This window comes from Acyrthosiphon pisum, chromosome X (assembly GCF_005508785.2).
Source record: "Acyrthosiphon pisum isolate AL4f chromosome X, pea_aphid_22Mar2018_4r6ur, whole genome shotgun sequence".
In the NCBI taxonomy this organism is placed as follows: domain Eukaryota; kingdom Metazoa; phylum Arthropoda; class Insecta; order Hemiptera; family Aphididae; genus Acyrthosiphon; species Acyrthosiphon pisum.
This window is the reverse complement of record NC_042493.1, coordinates 79,942,400-79,965,605: the sequence shown is the minus strand read 5'-3', so window position 1 is coordinate 79,965,605 and position 23,206 is coordinate 79,942,400. Positions and strand designations below refer to the sequence as shown.

Here is a 23,206-nt window from a genome sequence, read left to right as displayed (position 1 = left end):
CGCTAATGCTTCTACTAGGTGGTATATAGGTTCCTCCTCTTACATATACCCGGTAGTTCCGGTTCTCCTAACAACTACACCTACTAAAAAAAAGTACAGCTGCCCCAGCTGCATGCTTTTGGCGCGCGCGCAAAAGAAAATATGAATGACACACACAAAAGGGTGGCGTGTTATGGCACGCCCGTCCTTGTCGTCTTAGGTTTCAAGTTACTTGAGAATAAAAGCGGTACATGGCATAGCACGGGCTAAGAAGAACAAGACTCGCGCGTATTACACGCCCACCGGATGTACAACAAGCAATACCACCTCCTCCTCCTCCTTCTCCTCCTCCTCTAAAAACTTGAATACAATAAATGAAGTTCCGATTATTCTTCTAGAGTACCTATACTCTATTATACTATAATAATATAAAACCAACGTCTATATATGTTTAGTAGTATAACAACACAAGAACCGTCATCAACGCGTTATACCAGCCTTGGTATATTATATTTGTATTATTAGTTATATATATATTCAGGTAGGTATATAGCAGTTGTAATAGTAGTCTTGAATGGAAAAAAACAATTAAGACGTGATATATATTGTAAAAAAGTAATATTTTATAGCATATATTGTACTTTAACTATATTTTATATAGCTTGAAATGCGCCTGAAATGTGTATTTCGTAAATAAATGATTAAATAATTATATAGTAACATGTATAGACGCTAAATGAGTTCATATAATTTTTACTAAATAATAGGTGCAACGTTATATCATCTAATAATAGTTGAAACAAAATTTCAGTAGTTACCTACTGGTTCTTCTGAAATTGCATGTATTAATTTTTTTCTTGCTCAGGACACACTTATTTGCTTATAGTTTATTAATTTGCTATGCTATATACTTTTTAGTAAATGGCGAAATCAAACAATTTTAGGAAGGAAAAATATATATAATATGTATTCAAATAACGTATTTATGATTTTTAAAAATAAAATATTGTATTTCTCAATGTACTCAAAATATTATAATGTTTATCATTATTAATATAGTATAGGTTATTTAGTTAAATTCCGATGGGTTGCATAGGGGAAATATTCAAACATATAATTCGAATTTAGTTTTATGCCTGTAAATAGCCATCTGTTAACTATATATTACCACCTTTTAGCCTGCACTCAACGAATACCTATATATATATTATTATAGTTTTAACGTTATTCTGCTAGTAAAGGGTCTATCGTCTATATATATTATAATGTTTAGAAACTTCCTTATAATACCTTTACTTCTATATAGGTGAACCTACTCTACTAATATACTCTGCTAAACAAGCGACTTAAACGTGTGTACATTATTATTATTAATGCCTAACGGATGTTATTATACCTACGAATAATAAGATCATGGGGTACGATGAGTTTTGTTAATTGAGCGCGCGGCGTAGTATATAATATTTTATAGAGCTGATGTATAGCGTGCATATGATATTATAAATTTATAACACGACGAGTCTATATACCGAACTCGACGCGTGCTTAAATAGATGTTAAATTATAATATAATATACAACATATTATTATTATAGGAGCCTAGATATATACCAACCGACCTAAGTGAAATGGATACGACCGTGGTTTTTTTTTTAAACAATATTAATAGTTGTCACATGTATATAACTTTATGAATTATTATGGTTAAGCAAATCATAAAAACAGCGTTATACATACACATCAACTGCCGATGTTATAGTTGTTCAGTTCGTTTTTATGAAAATTGGCGTTGTCGTCTCAATATATTATTCGTTTGAATTATTTTTTTTGGAATTGTGACAAACGTCAAAAGACCGATGATATTTATATATATATACAGACAGGTAGAAAAGAGGATCGGACAAGAAAGAAAATTCTTCGTCGCGCACAAAACATATTGTATACAAAACTGTACGTACCAAAAAAATGAACCCTACCTGCGGGTACGTATACCGCGGTATCGTGCGTGTATTCGTTGTATTATAATACATTATTATATTCGAAGAGTCTCCGTTTTTTTTTTTCTTGTTGGTCAAAGTGTATCTCGGGAGTCTCGGAAAACGACCGTGACTGTGGGGGGCGCGGTGGCGTGGAGGGTACACGCCCGCCCGCCGCCGATGTTCGCTCACGCGCAGTGGGGATAAACGCGTATCGCCGGGCGCCGCGCGCACGCACTCCACGGCCCAGACTGCGGAGTAGAGTCGCGGCTCATTCGCTTCAGTACGGTTGTCGTGTTCCGGGGCGCTGTGCGTTTTATCACCGTCTTATATTCGCGTTGTTATTCATCCGGAAGAAACGATAGCCTAATATTTTAATACTATTATTGTGTTTTCGTAGTCGGTCTTGGCTGTTTATTTATTTTTTGTCTTCCGGACGTCGTCGCATTTTTTCGTTTTTACTCGAATCCCCGTCGTCGAGGGTGACGATAATTTTGTCAAATCGACTTCCGCGTGACACTTGCCGAAACCGAAATTCGTTCTGACACTCGGCGTGCAAATACCGCAGCAATCTCTCTCCGCTCCGTTTTTGTCTTGTCTCTTGTTTTTCGTGCTCAATATACGCGTCGGACCTAGTCTTGTCTCATCACCGTCCCGTGCCGGTGGCCGACCGGCAAATCACCCGACAAATGATGGTGCTACTACAACAACAGCACATCATCCAACAGCAACACCCGGCGCACCACAGGAATCACCACCACCAGCAACAGGCCTTGGCGTCCTCGCCCACCCAATGCTGCGCGACCGCGGCCGGCTCCTCTTCGTCCGGTAACGCCGCCCTGGACAACGCCGCCGGTTACTTCGATCTCGTGGTCACGGCGGCCGCAGCCGCGGCGTCGTCCACATCCTATCACCACCAGTACAACAGCCAACACCATTACAACAACAACAACCTGGTGCTGCATCCGGCAACGGCCGTGGTGGACGACATGGCGGTGTCCGTTCCGGGCAACCGACGGAGATATTTTCTAAAAAACGGTACTATATAAAATGTATAATATAAAATTATGCTCTCGCAAAGGTTTGTCTTTTGACCGATTCTGGTTTGTGTATCTCTTGATACCGCGTTTATAATATATAAAAATGTATTTAATTATACCACCACGGAGGTTTAGAAATGATTCTATTATTAAGTATTTATAGGTACCGATTCTCGATTTGTATTGTAGACGAATGTGTGCGTAGTCTCACGTTTGTGAGCATATAGGAATAGAAAATACGATTTTCGATCTGACGTCTCGTCGCAATTTTGAAGCTTGTCATTTGCATAATACTGTATCGGGAAATTATCTAATTCATACCAAGCTGCAGAATTATCGATATATACTTATACCCTACCCGTCAAATCACATTCACAATAGTATTCGCAATTCGATGCAATAATTCTATGTATGTGTGTGTGTGTTTAGGTAAATAATAACGATACTTTATTATCTGTTAGGTGCCTACTGCGATGTATATAAATTTATTTTTTGCCGCTCGTTCGTCTGTCGTGCAATTATTTTATTATTATTTCTACTGTCGTGTGTACGACCAAAAACAGCCGCCTTTTTTCTCTTCTTCTCCTTTCGTTGTTAAAGAACATGCGTGAAATTAATTGATAGATAGTCTGTGTAATATATACATATACCTATACGCGCGCACACACATTAAAGACATAGGTTGTTTTTTTATATTCGACGGCTGTGGCTCGTGCCACCGAGACGACTGGTGTTGGCCACCTGTTAGATATACGTGTGGCAGCGTCGTCGTAGTCTGGCTGCTGCTGTAGGACGATGATAGTGGCTCGTACATAATAGCCACCTGCTGTTTCTCGGCTATAGCTAGCCAGCCAGTTACTTTATTAACGTTTTCTTGGTGAACTCAAAATTATCCGTATAATATTGGAAATAGTTTTGTTTGGCTAAATATACCTATTATACCTTTATGCATAACGATATTGTACATATACAACGGATCGTGGGCGATCCAAAAATATGTAAGTGCCCTGTGAGTTTTGTTTAACGCTTTTATATTATGTATTATATTACGTATGCATAAAAGTTTTCTCGGAAAGGAATCGTCGCGTCTCGAGGAGGGCGACGATGGTATTATAGACAAGGGTAAAATGTAGTATATACTGCTCGGATGGGTGCAGCAGGCGGAGGAGGGTTTCCGCAACGGAAACGGGAGCAACAAGCAGTCACAGGTGCGTCGCAATAATATATAGTATATAACATGGGGTGAAAGACGGTCTATGTTGAAATATATACTATAACGCACGAACATTTTAAAATTCATTTTATGTGTATATACAGTTATATAGCTACCAAATAATACGCTATACCTAAATTTTTATGTCTCAAAACCACCATTATATTAATTTACACTTTATAACGTATATAATACAACCACTTCTGAATGCACACCTATATTATTATACTATATATGTCTATATATAATATATATCGATTGAATTGGTACCTAGCGTTTCTTTTTATTGTGTCAATTGTTGATGGGTCGTTAGAGGTAGGTACAATAATACAAGCTATTTTATAACTAGCGAGTACGACGTACCACACCGGACGACACCTACAGTTCCACCCCATTTAGTACCTACCTTCTCACCGATATACCTACTGACCTTTTATATTGTGTTTATTATTGTCTACAGTTTTCATCATTATTGTCGGCGGAATATTTCGCACATTCTATGGTCCGCCGATCAAACATAAGATGAATTTAATATATATTACCAGCCTATATAGCTGACTTACACGCATCACAATTCACAATATACATTTTGGCCGGAAACGGTATTTTAAAATAGGGTTTATTATATTTTGTATTATTGTTTAACACTACATTGTAGATATACCTATATATTATGTGTGTGGTATAATAATATGTATACCTACCCTAATATTGTTATAAGCGCGTCATCGTTTATATACCTACGTCCTACATATGACATTGTCTATATAGATACAACATATTATACACGTGCTTAATCGCCGGAGACTTGTAGGTACCTAAACTAAACGTATGTCTACTGCTATGTATATAGTATATTATATATAAACACCTGCTGCTCCTGCAGGCTTCTGTCGTTGCTTTCGGATAACGACGACGTCGACGGCTGGTCGTCGGTCTCCCTTGCACGTGTATATGATTAATAAACGGCCAATATTCGTAACGTCTTTTTTCTTTCTTTCCGTTATTTTTTTTGTTTCGTCTTAGGTGTTGGTAATAATAATATACCTATATACCTATTATATATAGGTGTATTATAACGGGTAACGGTTAGTTTAAAATTTAAAAAAAAAAATTAATCCGTCCGATCGCGTGTTTTTTAATAAATTGTATTAGGTACTGTGCACACTGCACACGCGTCACTGTCGTTTTTTTTCGATTAATGCTTTAAAACCTGCTCGACCGATATTGATATTCAATAAACGCCATGCCGTGTGAGACACGTGTGCGTCCACAGAGCTCCTAGAATATTATACTACGGCGACGATGTCCCCCGACAGTGTGACGCGTGGTACGTACGTGCTCAGATTTTATTTCAAAGGGCGGACGCCCGCCTCGACGTTTGCCAATAATAATAACACAATTCTTACCTCAGAAACAACGGGTGATAATATTACTTCCGGGGTGCAAACCAATTTTAGGGCCCGTGAAAACTCGATATAATATAATACAATGTACAGTAGAGTTTCTGCATTATTATATAGACCGGTAATTTGTCTTATGGCAGAGAAAAGATCTTACCTGAGTAAAATCGCCGTATAATCGCAGGCACACGACGGATTTATACCATATTATATTATAGGTACTTGCGGCTACTTTCGAGCCGAGTCGCACTTTCCATATAACGCAACCCTGGAGTGAGTTATAGTTCAACCTCACAGCAGGGAGGGTATACCTATAATACATATTATATTATATATATCATGGTTTCCGCAGTCTCTATATTCATTGTGTCATATATACCCATGTAACAGATTCGACCTATTCTTTTTATCCATTACATTTTGGAAATTTTTCTCCACCCCGTTGTATGTAAACGGCTTCGCTATATAAACGGTGCCTACACATACCAGCTATATCGTCGCCGCCCTGCAGCATATGTATACAGCCGCGTGCAATACATATCGTAACAATACAATACTTTCAGGTTTTCCACTATAATATAATACACATATATATAAACATATGTGTGTGTACGTTAGTACTTAGTAGTTATATATAGTTAATGTATCGCTCCTGCACTGCGTATATAATATTTTATATACATCAGCCCGCGTGTTTAGTCGGGCGGCGAGTAGGCGTCGCACAACGACCAACCAATCACTGCATAGCGCCCACCCCACTCGGCAGCAGTATTTATTGTAGTATATAGTCGTCGTCGTCGTCGTCATCGTCGTCGAACAACTCACTTCCGGGCCTATCTGCTTTAACTTTACACACCGATGATTTTTTTACACCGATTTTTCACCGCCGCACCCAACCCATCACATACACAATGACTAAATGATAAATTTCGACACGGTGGAGAAAAAAATCAACGATTCGGTCCAACGAATCGCGTATACTGCGCTGCTACTACGCCATAGAAAACAACAATAACCGTGAATTAAAATAAAGTACATAGGTACCTATGAAAAAAAAAATCGAGACGACATTATGTATTTTTGTACGTAGCCATTTTGGAATCGATTTCGACCTGATGTGCAAAACGACGCGAGAGCGATGAGTATATTACCTATATTATACGATATAGGTACATCGTACATGCTGCAGCACGATGATGTCTGTATTTTGTGCGCATGAACAATTACCAAATCAAATGGTTTTCTAATCAACTGTTACCGTTTTACCCTGATCGGTATAGGTAGGTATAAATATTTATATATATATACATAAATATGATGAGTGTGACTATGTATATATAATAGCCAGGTAAATAATTAAAATCGTTTTTATATTCTAATCAGAGCGAAATGATTAAAAGAATAATATAAATGTCTCGCGATGTTGATCATTCGTTATACCGCATTTTTTTTCGGCAAATCCGTTTTCCCTCGAGGTTTTCATATTTCGCGAAAAAACTTATGATCATCGAATCATTATTAATTTAGACATAGATATACTAGGTTTTTTAACCTTGCGTATTCTGCAGAAATTGATTTTACGGTATTTTGCTTTTGTTCAAGGTACCCGTTTAATTTTGAGTTACGATTCGAAATCCAAACTGAAGGTTTACTTTTATTTATTTATTCACATTTAATCCTAATATCCAATCAGAAATTCAGAATAGTTATTTTCACAGTTCGGTATCTATTATAAAATACACCTGAAAATATACCTACATAATAAATAATATAATAGGTATATTATATTCCGCAGTATAATAATATATTCGGTGTATATTGTATACATAGTTTTGTGATTCATCGATGATACGCATCATATTATTATGATGGATTAATAATTTTGTTTTGTGTACCTATACAGTATACATTCAATATTTTAAATACTATATGGTCGAGCTTTTATTAAAACTTTGAATATTTTTAGATATTTGATTTTTTTTGTCAAATTTAAAAGCTACGTGTTTCTACGTGTTCATAACTCTAGTAATTTTAAAATCATAATCAATACATTCCTCCAAGAAGTATATGTCCCGTGTTTATAAATATACCTATATATATATCCATATAGGTTAGGTGTGTATGTGTTTTCGATAATTGAATTTGTCGTTATGAATATCGGAGATTGTTGCTGATTATACACGTATATAATTGTATCAAGTGTCTTTGTGATTGTGAGTATAGGTTTGTTTTTGTTAATTTAAAATTCTGATAACGCCGCGACCACCGTGCCTGCGCACCTATTTATTGTCACCATATTATATATTATAAAGTATAAGTATAAACACACCCAACAGCAGACAATCAACAATAACATATTGATGTTGAAACATTAGTAGGTATCTGTAGGTATTTGTACTTATAAGTATGGTTTTGATTTATCATAATAGAAAAAATGGACCGTATATATACATCATTATTACATTACGCGATGCATATTTAATACATAAACTTATACATAATATCATATATATATATATATATATAGATATAGCGCCTCGCGTTTGTATAGAGTTTTATATTATATTATGACATATATACCTATATATTATACCCATTGTTTTATAGTATCGCACATACATTATATTTATAATTTTTATATATATATATAATATACACACCTTTGTATATATAAACGGTTAACGTATTTATATACGTATTCCTACCTACTGCGCTTTACATGCATACATGTATAATATAGGCACAAACTTATTGGTATTCTGCATGCGGTCAACTATAGGTATACAATAATTAAGCATACGTGTCATCGACCATATATTATATGTATTTTATAGTGTAGGTATAATTGTATGTATATATATATATATATATATATATATATACACATTGTGTACGCCTATATATGCGCACATATACACCGCAGCACACATGCATTCAGATCGCAGTATAATAACTATGTAGGTATAAATTGTTAGGTATATTATATTTCTTCGTCGCGATCGCTATGTTATATAATATATCCGAGGATGGGGCATGGTCTTGCAGGATATCGCGTGGTGTGTATGCCTATATAATACCGTGGGTACTTGTGCCCGCTGCAGTGGCAACGATTTTAAAATAATATTATAATGGCTAGGCGGCGGCGATGACCGTGACTTTCCGCAGCTCCCCCTTTATTATTGTACATATATATATATATATTATATATTTAGGTATATATCATAATATTATATATACGGCGCGTCTCTATACATAATGTAGCCTATCAACCATTAACATCGGGTACATTATATTATTATGTTGTACCTACACATAATATAATAATAATAATATTATTATTATTATGTTTATAGTGGTCATAATTATCCCCTCTCCGCAAAAAGTGTCTATGCATATATATATATATGTACTGCTACGACCACTATATACGCGGGCATTGTTTCATATTATCGTTATTATTATATATTTATACATGCCCCAGTACATTTGCATTTATATATATATACACATTATATAATACACCTCTATTTGTGATTTTTCTACGCGGCACAATCACAATGGCCGTTCAAAAAACTACTCGATGGGCAATATAATAATAATAATAATAATAATAATAATAATAGAATATTGTAAAATAATTATTTTACATTTTCGAGTAATTTAACGCACACGTACGCGATACGTGCGCTCGTGTGCGTGCGCGGACGAACGGAAGAGGACGAGCGATGTTTGTGATCCATCGGACTCGTCGTTGTCGTCGTACGAACGTTATTGTCGTTACGCCTGTAATGTCATTATAACGTTGTTCGTTTGTTGTTTGCAGGGATCGCCTACACGACGAGCATAGGCACCACCACGCCGCCCAGCCAGACTGGCGGCAGCGGTTCTACTACGCCGGACAACAACATCGCTGGTGCTGGTTTGATGGTGACGGGCGGCGGCGACAACGCCATGGAGTCGACGGTATCGTCGCCCCCGGACCTCTATCCGCAGCAACCGCCAGCGCCGCAGCCGACCGCCATACCTCTGATCCAGCAGCAGCAACAGCAACAGCTGATGCAGCAACAGCAGCAAAACAGATACCAGCAGCAGAGGGACTATCACCACCAGCAACAGCACCGAGCCAGTAAGTGTGGTATAATATAATAGATAATTGTAAATACGTTGTATTTGGTAAAAATGGCCGCGAACCAAATTTCCGAGCACAAGTGTCCAGATTCAAAACTGGTCCAAAGAGAGAATTAGTAAAAGTATATATTAGAAATCAATACTCAGTGTTCCTATTTTTCGAATACTATCCTTCATCAAAATTAATGATCCAAAGTCGCAATCATGTTTTTTAAAATATAGTAGTTTATTGTTTAGTTATACATGTATCTGTTATTTTACGTTGTATGAAAATTTGCATCTACGTACCATAGCAACACATATACCTACACATGATTTCAGCATTTTGTAGCATCGATATACGATTATTGTACATTTGAACGTGCAATATTTCTGTTATTTTAAACTAAATTATTTTACCATGATGATTATAATAGACGCTTAGATAACGTTTTAGATAAAACGTAGTATGATCAGGAAAACCAGCACATTAAGAAACGCGATAGAAAACTTCGTGCTTTATTATTACTTCGTACAGTCAGATTACACACACTGCATACCACTCTCAAGTTCTAAAATGTTAAAACTAACTATAGCCAAAGTGGCATTGTTGTATAAAAAATAAAAATAAATTATGTCTTACGCATACCTACAAAATTCAACACGATTTAAAATTTTTAAGTCGTTGGCGTTGTACAAAACGTATTTTATTTAATACACTAGTAGTTTTAAAGACTAATAATATGGACAATTAAGATTATATTTAATATTATTATTGATGTGGTTATACATTTGGTTTGGGTTTATTTTGTACTACTTTACTGCTTCTTTGCCTATTTATATAATATACATTTATGCATACTATTCAGTATACATAATGTGTATTAGAATCTGAGTTAAAAATCATACCGTATAATTTGCAAACAGATAATGTTATTTACTGCAGCAACATAATTCTTGGATAATATATAGGTACTCAGTGGCGAGGAGGGTAAGGTCCCCTTGAATTTTTTTTTGTCAACTGTTACGTTCTGTACGCCATATTATTTTCCCAATATATTATATTATAACTTTAATTTTAATTTTTGTGCGATTATTTTTAGTGAAGATTTTAATAATATATTATATCAATTATCATACATTCATACATCATAGTATAGTATTGCAAGTCACAGACAAGGTTTAGAGAAATTAAAATATGGTGTGTATGGTTGGGGTTGAAGAAAAAATGTTTAAACTACTAAAGTAGTACTTTATAATAATTATTCTAACACAAGTAGGTTACGTATAAACTTGTTCTACTTTTCATGGTGATAACTATTATTTAAAATACATATAAGAATTGATGACTAACGATTTAGTCTCTATCCCCCCATAACAGATCTCTGATAGGGACTGTTTCTTTTAAGCTCTTTCCCAATTAAGTCACAAGAAAAGCAGGTGGTTGCGTTTTTTATGACAATCACTAATGACTAATATATTATGGCATATTTAGGTATTTAAAAATTCCAATTTGATTAAATTCATTATTAAAATAAAAATAGAGGTGGTGACTTGGGTGAATCACCTTGTATAATATTATATGTGTGTTTTATCATGATTTACACGTACGAATGTTTTCGATAACCGATAAGATATACCCATAGACGATAGACACATAAATACATAATATAAGACATAATATATAGATATATTATGTTTTATGTCTATGGATATACCTACCGACGGACGATAGCGGAAACATACGTTAAAATAAAAGTCATCCCATAAAATCGCCGTAGTTTATTAAATAACAGATTATTAAGAGTTATAAATTATAATTATTATATACAGAAAATATAATATACTAGGTATTTAATGTTTTTACCAATATCCACATTCCTCAAGTATTCTAAATATTTTTGTAGTATGTATACCTACGTCTATTATATACCACGTTTACATTATACAATAATTGTTATTAAATACATTCGATTATTAAGCAGTTAATTTGAGAGTTATATGTGCATATAAACGCTTTTTTAATTCGCATTAGAGTAATGCGCATTAATAAATTTAATAAAATTGATGAAATTGAAATAGTTCCATTCTTAACAATTTCATAATACAGTGAACCTTCCATTTAACAACATTTTAAAAGTATAACCACGGATTACTCAACTTTACGTCCCTGCAGCACAGTCCACTGCATAGTATGTATTATATAAAATATATATTTTACATACAATCGTGCCGGCATTTTTTTTTTTTTTTGATCGACCTCGTCAGGATTTATACTATAAAGATCGCTGCGCGGAAAACTCATTTGACTAGATTTTTTTACGATTGTTTTATATTATACGATTGACGTTCCTATAGTATAATTTGAATCAGTGTAACGCGCTTATACACGATATTGTGTGCGTTGTATACGAGGGGTCACGCAAACTACTCATAATTGGTCGTAGCCGAACACGGCCAACCATATAATATTATATATATATATAGGTATATTGTATTGTATCGTAGAACAATACAATAACGAGCTAGTGCGCGTAATACAACGTGAATAAAGTTTTTTAATCGTCATCGCTAAAAAAGCAGGAGAGTACCTATATATATATATATATACGGCAATAAATTATATTTATATTATATATTTATACACCGCGGTCTATTGTCTAGTCGCGCGCGTCACGGTTTGCTTAAGCGTTCTTTCTTCCCCTCCCCTCTGACGCCTATATGATGTACATTATACACGACTTGTGTGTGTGAGCGTAAACTTATTATTTATACTCTGCCCTGCCCAAAAATCATCATAAAATACGTTTATGTATACATATACAATTCGCTTCTTCAGCAGCAGCAGTCATATTAAACCACGCCCTCGTCCTGTGTCCAGAATATAAACACTCTTTCGTGTCCGTCCGTGTTCGCGGTTACAACCTCTTATAATGTACCTGGTGCAGCACCACACGCGCGCGCGTATCCACAATATACGATGGAGTACCAGCTCAATACAAAACGTGAAATTAACAGAAAAATTCCCGTCTATGTTGTATGATGTACGAGTGATATATTAAACAGTAATGGCATATTATATTAAATTATAATATATTATACGACACCGGGATAAAATCGTCCTGTAATATATGGCGTTTTATTAAGGACAGTGACGGGTTACCCGATGGGTATTAATGTAATATAATATTATATAAGTAGATTACATATTATTATGTGGAGCGATTGTAAAAACAAAACAGTGAATTTGTGTAAACGATTAACCGCAGTAGAGTTACATACGTTTTTCAGTCGTCTTGTCGCAATAGAAATTTGCAAACGTTGTTTGGATGGCATTCCGATTTACAAATAATAATCCCTCCATATTATACATTTCGGTGTAGTATCTAAATAGTAAACATATACGATTAATAAATATAATATATATATATAGTTTAACATTATCAAACGGCTTGAAAAATTACATCAGTGCACCATTGGGTTGAGTTTTATCGTTTAAAAATAACGCGTATCATAATATAAGTATATATATATATATATATATATATATATATATATATATATATATATACCAGGTATTTGGTATATGATCCGTTTATGCACCATATATTATTTATTAAGCCGGGTTCACAGCTACGTCGTCTGCCGTGTTAATCATGGTATCATTCACTGACCACGATCTACCGGGGAAATTCTCAGAGTTGTGCCGAGCTTGACGTTTGGACATGATACGACAGACGAAGTAGCTGTGAACCCCCAGCCCTACCCGATATAGTTATCGTCTCTTAAAATAACTACTGCTATATAGATCACTCGGCTTGTGTTGAAACTATTTGTTTTTTTTTTTTCATATTATTATATAAGCTATAATAATATATACAATATAGTTACATTACGGTCCACGACTCATATCGTTACTATCCCACCGCCAGTGCACTACATATAGTACCTATGTGCTATGTCACAATGTTATCCAGCTAAAAAATACGCGATATCTAATTGAAAATGGAAATGACGTTACAGATCACCGGTACATACAGCAGCAGCAACAGCAACAGGACAATTACACCGGCGAACAGCAACCGTACCCGACGACCAGTGGCAGTCCGTACTTGGACGCCGGCGGTGGTACTACGTCGCCTTATCTGACAACCGGCAATCCGGTGCCGCCGTCCCAGTCGGCCGCGCAAACCGTGCCCAACGGTGCCTCTACCACAACCGGGCCGACTCATCAGACCTCTGCGGTCACAGCGGCCGCTGCGCTGGCCGCGGTCGATCACTGGGCAGCCGCCGCAGCTGCGGCCGGTGCCGATTCGGCGCTGCAACTGCAGTTCATGCACCAGCAACAACAACAATATCAACAGCAACAGCAACAGCAGCAGCAGCAACAGCAACAGCATCATCACGGCCATCAACAGCAGCAACAACAACACCATCACCAACAACAACAGCAACAGCAACACCTCCATCACCACCATTACAACAACAACAATCCGCACGTTCAACAGCAGCACCAGCAGCAGCACCATTTGATGGTGCCCGGTGGTGGCAACAACAATATGTCGGTCGACATAAAACCGTGTTTGCAGTTACAAGCTCCCCCGCTCATCACCGGTTATACGCCAAGTAAGTAACTCTTTGTATTTAAACTGTGCTTTTGTAGGAACAGCGTTTGACTTTTCAACTAATATTAACTTAAACGTTATTTGTTGCATAATATGGTTTTCAATTTTATCATATAAATAATACAATTACTAGGTTTATAGTTTATATTGCATTCAATGATTTAATTGGATGGAACGGAGTACCCCTTTTAAAAAAAATATTTTATGTTCCCATTCTGATTACATCACAATCAATAAGAAATATAAAAAAATATTCTGGTTCCCACATTTTTTTATAGTGCTGCATCTGCATTTTATTTTTTTCCAATTCATACGTCATAAATTATCAGTTTTTGTTACTGCAATTATTTACTAAGGGACGATGTATTTTTAAGGGGTTTTAAATAGGCAATAATGAAACATAAAAAAAACAAATCTTTGAATATAATATTATATTTAAACATTAGTTTCAAAGTAACAACTTATGAGTGATCCTACCCTACGTGTACTACCTCTGATAGATAGTTGTAGCCTAATTACTAATAATTACTATAAGGCCGCGTATAATATTATAGAATTAAAAATAGGCTACATGCAGTTATACTATTATAGATAAAAAACTTAATTTTCACCATCAAATATCTTTTGCTATTTTGCAATATATTTTTATTCTTTTGATATGGTATTTTCGAAAAGTTATTCAAGTTTAAAACACATAAGAATAACAAATTTTAAAACAAATATAGCAATTTTTTGATTAGAGATTTTGAACATTCAAAAATAATTACACGATGTAATAAAGACGTGTTCTTCAGGTTTAATAGTGAACACGTTGTTTTTTTACTAGGACTATATACCGAGAGGTTCTTCATACGGGTTTTAACAAACCCTAAATCGACGTACTATAATTAATATTTAAATATCATTAACATAATGCGCACACTAATTGTCCAAACTTAAGTATTATGGCGTGTCGGTGAGAAAAGTTTACAAAACGGCTCGACGTGGCAAGAGATTGTTCTGCCCTCCTTGAATTCAGCTCAATTTTTGTAAGGTAACAGCCCTTACCCGAAGTATATTCTATACCCTGGTCCCTGGTGTTCGGTTTTATTTTTTTTATCTTTATATAATATATTTGAAAAACGGCCCAATTGTTTTGAGGGATCTAACACGTCACGATTATGGATCACTGACATTACGACTGCTGCAGTTTTCCGCGGTCCAGTGCCTCGTCCTTTTCGCGTGCCTCTATTATAACATCGTGTTGTATAACGACGGCTGTGCCTACGTAATGCTATTATACAGTATAATAATATATACTATATAATTTATGTTCATGCTCATAGTTCCAAGACATTTTTTCGACGTTTGTTCTTCTTAAACAAACACACGTGAAAAAATAAGCGTATAATTGTGTAGTAGACATATTATTTGTTGCGTGTTTGTCGTATATATAATACGCGGACCGTCTATGTATTCAGTCAACGTGTGCGGACTTAAAAATTTGCATTGGTGAGAGGCGTAGTCGTTACTGTCGTGTAACATAAGACCCTGCGGGCCCTTTGCAAAAGTCTATATTATATTTTATACGTGACACATATACATAATATATACATAGATTAATTTACGAAATTATCATTTCATGTCCATTTTTTCTCGGCTATTCTGATACTATACTATTTTAGGAAATTAACTATCCGTTCAAATATGCTAAAACAAATTATAATTTTCTATAGGTACCTAATTATTGAAGTCAAACATATTTTAGAGGGTTGGACCAATTTGAAGCTGTTCTGGCATATATATTATTCTTCCTCGGGTGTTTAAAAAAACACGTTTAAATCCTTGAAAATTCATCTCGAATATACCTATAAAACTTAACTTAGGATGCACTTCAGTATATACATAAAATATAATATGAACTGGTTTCGTTACAGACGGCGGTCCTTGTTTCACTGGCAGCGGCCCCATACAGTTGTGGCAGTTCTTGTTGGAGCTATTGACCGATCGCGCCTGTAAGGCGTTCATTTCTTGGACGGGCGACGACTGGGAATTCAAACTTACGGACCCAGACGAGGTGGCCCGCAGGTGGGGCGTACGCAAGAACAAGCCAAAAATGAACTACGAAAAACTGAGCCGTGGTCTTAGGTATTATTACGACAAGAACATCATACATAAGACGGCCGGCAAACGATATGTGTACAAATTTGTTTGCGATCTCGAAAGCCTTCTCGGGTAAGTAAATAATATATTAAGACACGCGTAGTATGTGAGGCGCATAGATTGTATATATATTATAATATTATATAGATCGACTAAAGTCACAGTCCAAATTCTGAAGGGCCACCGAAATCTTGATCGCTAATAGATAGATAGACCGACGACCCTACAGCTCCAGCGGCCTTGTGATTTATTTCGCATTTTACTTAGGAACTGGGCATATACGAGTAATTTTTAATAGGAATATGCGAGAATTATTTTTAAGGGGTTGGCGTTCGCTGTTAAATAAAAATAAATTTAAGTGTAGATTAAACCATAATTTTTATTACGTTTTTGACCTTGGCAGGTGGCTATTTTAATTAACTATACATATTAAGTATACAGTCCAACTGGCAGTCATATTATTTGCTCATGAAAAAAAAACTCCTAATAACTTAAAGTAAAAATAACTTGTTTGTAGAAATAATTTCATAACTTTTATATTCTTTAAAAATATACCTATAAATAAACGATCGCCTATTCCTAATCTATAAGTTACAATTTTTGTAATTAACTTTTTTTACGGTACTGTGTTTTAGTTAATTTTTTTGTTAGGAAAGGACAAATGTCTTACCCTATAATATTATATTAATATACACACAGAGGTCCAATTTAAGCTTTTCGATTTCTGACATTTTCGTTACTCTACCTATAATGGCTATGTGTAGTTGGGTTTTATGAATCGTTTTATCATTTCGTTAATCATTTCTAATTAAAGTAAATATATTAAAATTGTTTGCAATTATGATATTTATGAATTACCTAGTACTTCAATTGGTAACACAGTAGTGTATTACGCTTCGCGTATAGTAAATTAATTGGTTTTGATTTATACCTAATTACCTTACGTCGGTACAATTTTTAAAAACGTTTATATACCTAATATTAATTTGTATAACCATACGATTTTCTAACGAAGGGGTTGATGGTCAAAATAGTCGTTTGGGGCGAGTATTTTAATTTTCACATTGACGAAAATAATAAATATAAATATAGGTATCCAAAGAACAGAAACGTAAACTATTATTATATCGATAGTTATCTGCTTATAGGTATTCGTTAAATAGATTATTATATACACGAATATTTCCAGCGCGTGTACGGGGTGGACATCTGCCACATGTTCGAAATCATTATTTTATTTTTTCATCTCAATTTACTACATTTAAATTGATAAGACCCTAGCGCCAATCAAGACTTAGGCCTTGGGGTATGGATTGTGTGTATATATATATATTTATATACATAAAAACTACAACTGGTGCATATATAAGACAACTGCAGGGAAGACTGCACAGTTTCGTATATTTTTTATAATATTCTGTGATTAGTGTAAGACTGCAGATGCTATAGTAGGTTACATGGAACGATTAGTAGTAAATTCAGTACCAAGTTGCTGAACTCTTTGAATTAGTTTGTTTATATTATAGTCTCTTGCATAGTGAATCTATGGAAAAATATATGTTGAACATGTTTATACTTATAAAACAATATTCGTTCACGTGAAAGCCGATTGGGAGGGTAAATCCGCATATTGCAGTGGTAGACGGGCTTACCGTTCCTTAAAATCCGCCAACGAGTCGGCTCACAAGTCGCACAACTTCTTTTCTCCCCTTTTCAATTCAATAACGCCGATTAGATAGTACCTATTATACAATATAATATATACAATAAACGAGTGCGTGTGGATACGAAACCACCGCGACAATATTAAATGATTTGAAAATAAAAAGTATTTATACGTGGTTTTCTTCTTTTGTTTTCAGCTATAGTGCTCAACAATTGCACGCCTTGGTCGACTTCAAACCCGAGTGCGGAAACAACAACAAAGACGATGAGTAGATGACGGTGTTCACAGCCGTCGTCGTTTTTACTACTATTGTACGATCGCAAAGACTGAGCTGCCGAACGACAATATATTTTTTTTTAATTTTTTTTTTTTTAACCAAAACAAATTAACGATAAATAATTAAATTAAAGATTACATTTATACATGCTTGAATGTGTGCTGTATATATTATAGAAATAATCGAAATAATCGCCGGGATTGCGAGCCACCTGATAAAAGATAAAAACATCATTATTGTTATGTACCTACGATTTTTTATCATTTCCTTTTCTTTTTATTTTTGTGTAGTCAACACATGTTGTTTTATATATTATTATTTATACATATTATATTATAATAATATTTACCTAGTTTTATCATTATTTCTATTTTACTTTTACACTGATTTTGAACGCGCTCTGGCCGAATTAATAATCGAGCTTTACTTACCATATAATATATTATTATTATTATAATGTATATATTATGAAATTGTAACGAGCTTAGAAGAAAACTATGTCAATTACTTTTACTGATACGGTGATATAATTTGCATGTTATGATAAACAAAAACCAACACCGTATTGTTAAACTTATTATTATATTATTATAAAGAATTTTATTATTATTTATTAAATTTTCGTACGCATATGTTTAAATAATATATTATTATAAACTATTCCTGTAAGGTTGTTGTGTACATTATTTTCTTTTCTTTTTTTTTTACTAATAATAACATCTTTATTAAATAACAGAATAAGTATATGATAGGTATAGATATCATAAATTATGTAGTATATTATGTTTACGATATAAGTTAATACATTTTAAGGAAAATCATTATTTTTTACGTAAATTATTATTTTATTATCGTCACCGCCAATGAACAATATAACATTTTTTTTAACTCTTTAAAATATATATATTTGAACACGTATAATGCGAAGTTGCGATGTCAAAAAATCGCACTAAATAATACATTGTATGTTTATCAATTATCGAGTTATTGTTATTTTTCTATACTATTATAATTTATATGTATAATATATTATACATGTTTATATATATATATATGAGATAATAGCTATATGTGTGTATATTTTCAATCATAATATATATATAAATATTATACAAAATTTACCTAAAACGATTTTCTGGTTGTTGTTATATTTTTTTTTAGTAACCTTGCCATATAGAAATATCCTTTCTTTTTAAGACGTTCAATATTACTTCAACGTTCATCAGACCTCCGCCAGTTAATGATAATTTATATCATATTATGAAAGTTCGCCCCTTGGGCCTTGAGGAATGAATTATATGATTATAAGACTATATAGGGATATACCTACGCCGCCAATACGGACTTATTATTATTTTCCTAATTGCCAACAGTAGAATCCTGATGCCTGATACCCAAGTATAGTCGCCTTATTGGCGAGGAAAGGGTATTAAATGTGATTTCCAAGATAATCTGCAAGTGTTCATCATATTTATTGTATGATACTATCCTATAAAACAAAATTACGCCATCGTTGGACTTAAATAATTTAATGCAATACACTGAGATGTTTATTTTAGAACAGCTGTTTACTAATAAACACTTTATCTTAAAAAAAAAAATATTATTGAAAAATACTGTACATTTTTAATTTTTATTATTATTTTTATTTAAGTAAGTAGAATAGATACTTTTCTCATAATCATTTGATATATAAAAATCGAATTTTTAACGAATATTTACTGAATTATTTATCTGAAGTAGGGCCCGGATTTAAACTTATTAAAAAACTATCAATCATTTCCAAAAATCTCTTAGTTTTAATAAAGTTGTAATACCTTTAAAAATTAATCATCATTTTTATGTTATTAAAAAAAATAATCTAATACATATGAATAAAAATATATATTTATTTTTACAATCCTTAGATTGATTCAATGCAATGGCGTTCAGTTTTGTTAGAACTAGGTAGGGCTATAGACTAGGACAGGGATGGCGAACCTGTGTCACAGAGTGACACTCACGCGTTATTTCAGTGACACGCCAATTTAAAATATAATTCATAATTTTTACATTTTTACTCCAAAAAAATTATTATTTAACTTATTATTGGAATATATCATTCGACAGTCAACACATAGTTTCGGATGCCTTACACGACTAAAAAAAAAAAGTCTGCAAAGTTTCTGACACGTGAGGCAAATAAAATCAAACCAAACATTTTGTTTTGACACGCAGTTCGCGCCATCCCTGGACTAGGACATTATATTATGTGAGAAGGGGGGGAGTAAATATTCAGATATTTGAATGTCACACGCCTGATTCTGAAGTATTAACTGTATAGTTAATATAAAATGTATACATTAAGTTGTCGTGTACATTATGTATGATAAAATAAGGTAATAAGTAACCATACTAAATTGTAGGTACTAAGTACGAATTATTAATGTCAATCAAAACATGTCTCTATGGTCAACAATAATCCATAATGGAAACGGAACATAAATATTTAAATTATATATGTCTTATTATCTGATGACTGATATTTTGATTTGTGTATTGAACGTTTTGGTGGTTTTTACTATTCAGAGAATATAATAATTTTTAAATGTTCTACATAACCCCCATGATTTAAGAAATATTAAATCGTGACCACAGTAGGTACCACACCGCACACTTGTACTCACTGGTTATTGGTCACAGTACAGTCCAATTCACTTTCAAATTATAAAATCGAACAAATTAAATATGTTCAATACATCTAAGCTATGTTTTATCAGTATTTATTATTATTATCTGGATAATCTAAAATTATGACTACCTATTAATATAGTTTATAATTTTATCTATTCAAGTTGTACTACCTAGTTATTATTTTTTTTATTTAGTACATTAGATATTTATTATGGCTTTAGAGTACGTAACAAGTTTTAAAGGAAAATATTAGTGAATGCTATGTGTTTGAAACTTATTATACAAAAAAAGTAAGATATATCGGGAATAGATAAAACATTTTACTGATAAGTGTCCCGACTCGTGGACGAATATACACTAAAGATAATGCAGTGGCCACAAATAGATGAACACAAACACATACCGAGTGAAGCAGAAGTTGGTACTAAAGCAACTATATGCAAAGTAATAAGTATAGTAATTTTTATTTTCCTGTCTTTAGGCTTCTCCTTTGATAAAAATGTGTAGTGTATTATTAGTCTCGCCCATCCAGAGATCTGAATGAGGGACTATTATTATGTGGTTGTTGACCCGAATTTGTTTTAATCTACTGTATCCATCATGTCAGTATCCTCAGAAACTAAATTTTCCCTGAAGCTTTCTGCATCGCAGTCGGTGGCCTATATAAGCTTTTATCATACTTCTATCACCAATGCCCATCTATTACTATAAAACTCAATGAGGCCAAAATGGTCGGTAATAGTAACTGCTGCCCTCAACTACCTCCCTTTATGATAAGCAGGAGTTACTATGATCGTATTTTAACCCCAGACCGAAGGTTTGATAATAATAATAATAATAATAATAATATAATATATATATTATATAGATATTGTGATAATAAACATATATTCATTAATTATAATTTATTAAAAATAGATGCGAATGATAGGTTGTTATAATGAAAATATTATAAAAAAAAAAATTTCTTAAGATAATATTTTAAACTAAAAGTGAGGTGTCCCTCTACTCTACCAATATAGTTCATGTACTTATATCCAACCAACTATTCGTTCAATATTTAATCTGTATCTACAAAAAACTTTCTGGTAACTACTCTGCTTTGGAATATAGTATTAAAAAGATGGGCAAGTGGATGTCACTCTGCTGTAGAGTAGATTACAAGTGGATCACTATATAATGGATCGTATTAAATTTGGATTCAATGATATAATATAATTGTATACAAAAAAGATTCTGAGTGGAGACGGTTTGTCAGTGTGGATATTTGATATTATATTTATAATTTATACTGATATTACTGATTATACTGTTACTTTTTATTTTTTATACAATAGCCGATAAGTTGAATTAATATTATGAAATTACAACAAATTAACTAAAATGGTTATTTTTGGTTAACTATATTAGATATTAGATATATTAATAACACTAGATTCACTTTCATATCAATAAAGATACTGAAGTAATATTATATATATATTTGAACTTTAAATGCTTGTAAAAAAAAACTGTGACTAAGGATTTTTAATATTTTTCAAATGTCATTGTAACAATATAGTAGGAGCCTTGTATTACATTTTCAAGCTTTTTTACCCAACAAATAAAGTTTTACTAACATTCGTAGAAAAAAAGATGATAAAATTGGAAATAGAAAATGTTCTTAAACACATCAAAACAAATCTGAATATTTAGAAAATTTCATCGTGTATAGAAAATGCAGATATAAACTGCCAGTGAAAATTTCATGTATATACGTTCATTTGTTTTAAGGTTACATCAAAAACCAAAATCGATTGGTTGACCGAAAAGTACCAGCTGGTTTGCCGAGAAGTCGGCCGGTCAGCTATGATTTCAGCTGATTGGTCGAAAAGTCACCAGGGTTGGCCTGGAAATCACCAAATTTGGCCAAGTAGTCAGCCAGCTGACCGAGAAGTCAGCCAATTGTCCAAGAAGTCATGTGGTCGGCTAAGAAGTCAGCCGGTCGGCTAAGAAGTCAGCCGGTCGGCTAAAAAGTCGGCCGGTCGGCTAAGAAGTCGGCTGGTTAGCCGAGAAGTCACCAGGATTAACTGGGAAATCACCAGGTTTGGCCAAGAAGTCAGCCA

General features: G+C 33.7%; 1 protein-coding gene across 1 annotated transcript in view; it reads left to right on the top strand.

The window, feature by feature from the left end:
- LOC100568933 (ETS-like protein pointed) overlaps window positions 1-19,097 on the top strand; it is a 56,380-nt gene extending 37,283 nt beyond the window's left edge. Inside the window, exons 7-10 of the mRNA XM_003246090.4 lie at window positions 9,435-9,737; window positions 13,742-14,344; window positions 16,260-16,557; window positions 18,348-19,097. Coding sequence (XP_003246138.1) covers window positions 9,435-9,737; window positions 13,742-14,344; window positions 16,260-16,557; window positions 18,348-18,423 — 1,280 coding nt within the window. The 3' untranslated portion in view covers window positions 18,424-19,097. The remainder of the gene's footprint in view (window positions 1-9,434; window positions 9,738-13,741; window positions 14,345-16,259; window positions 16,558-18,347) is intronic.
- Window positions 19,098-23,206: the final 4,109 nt, after the last annotated feature.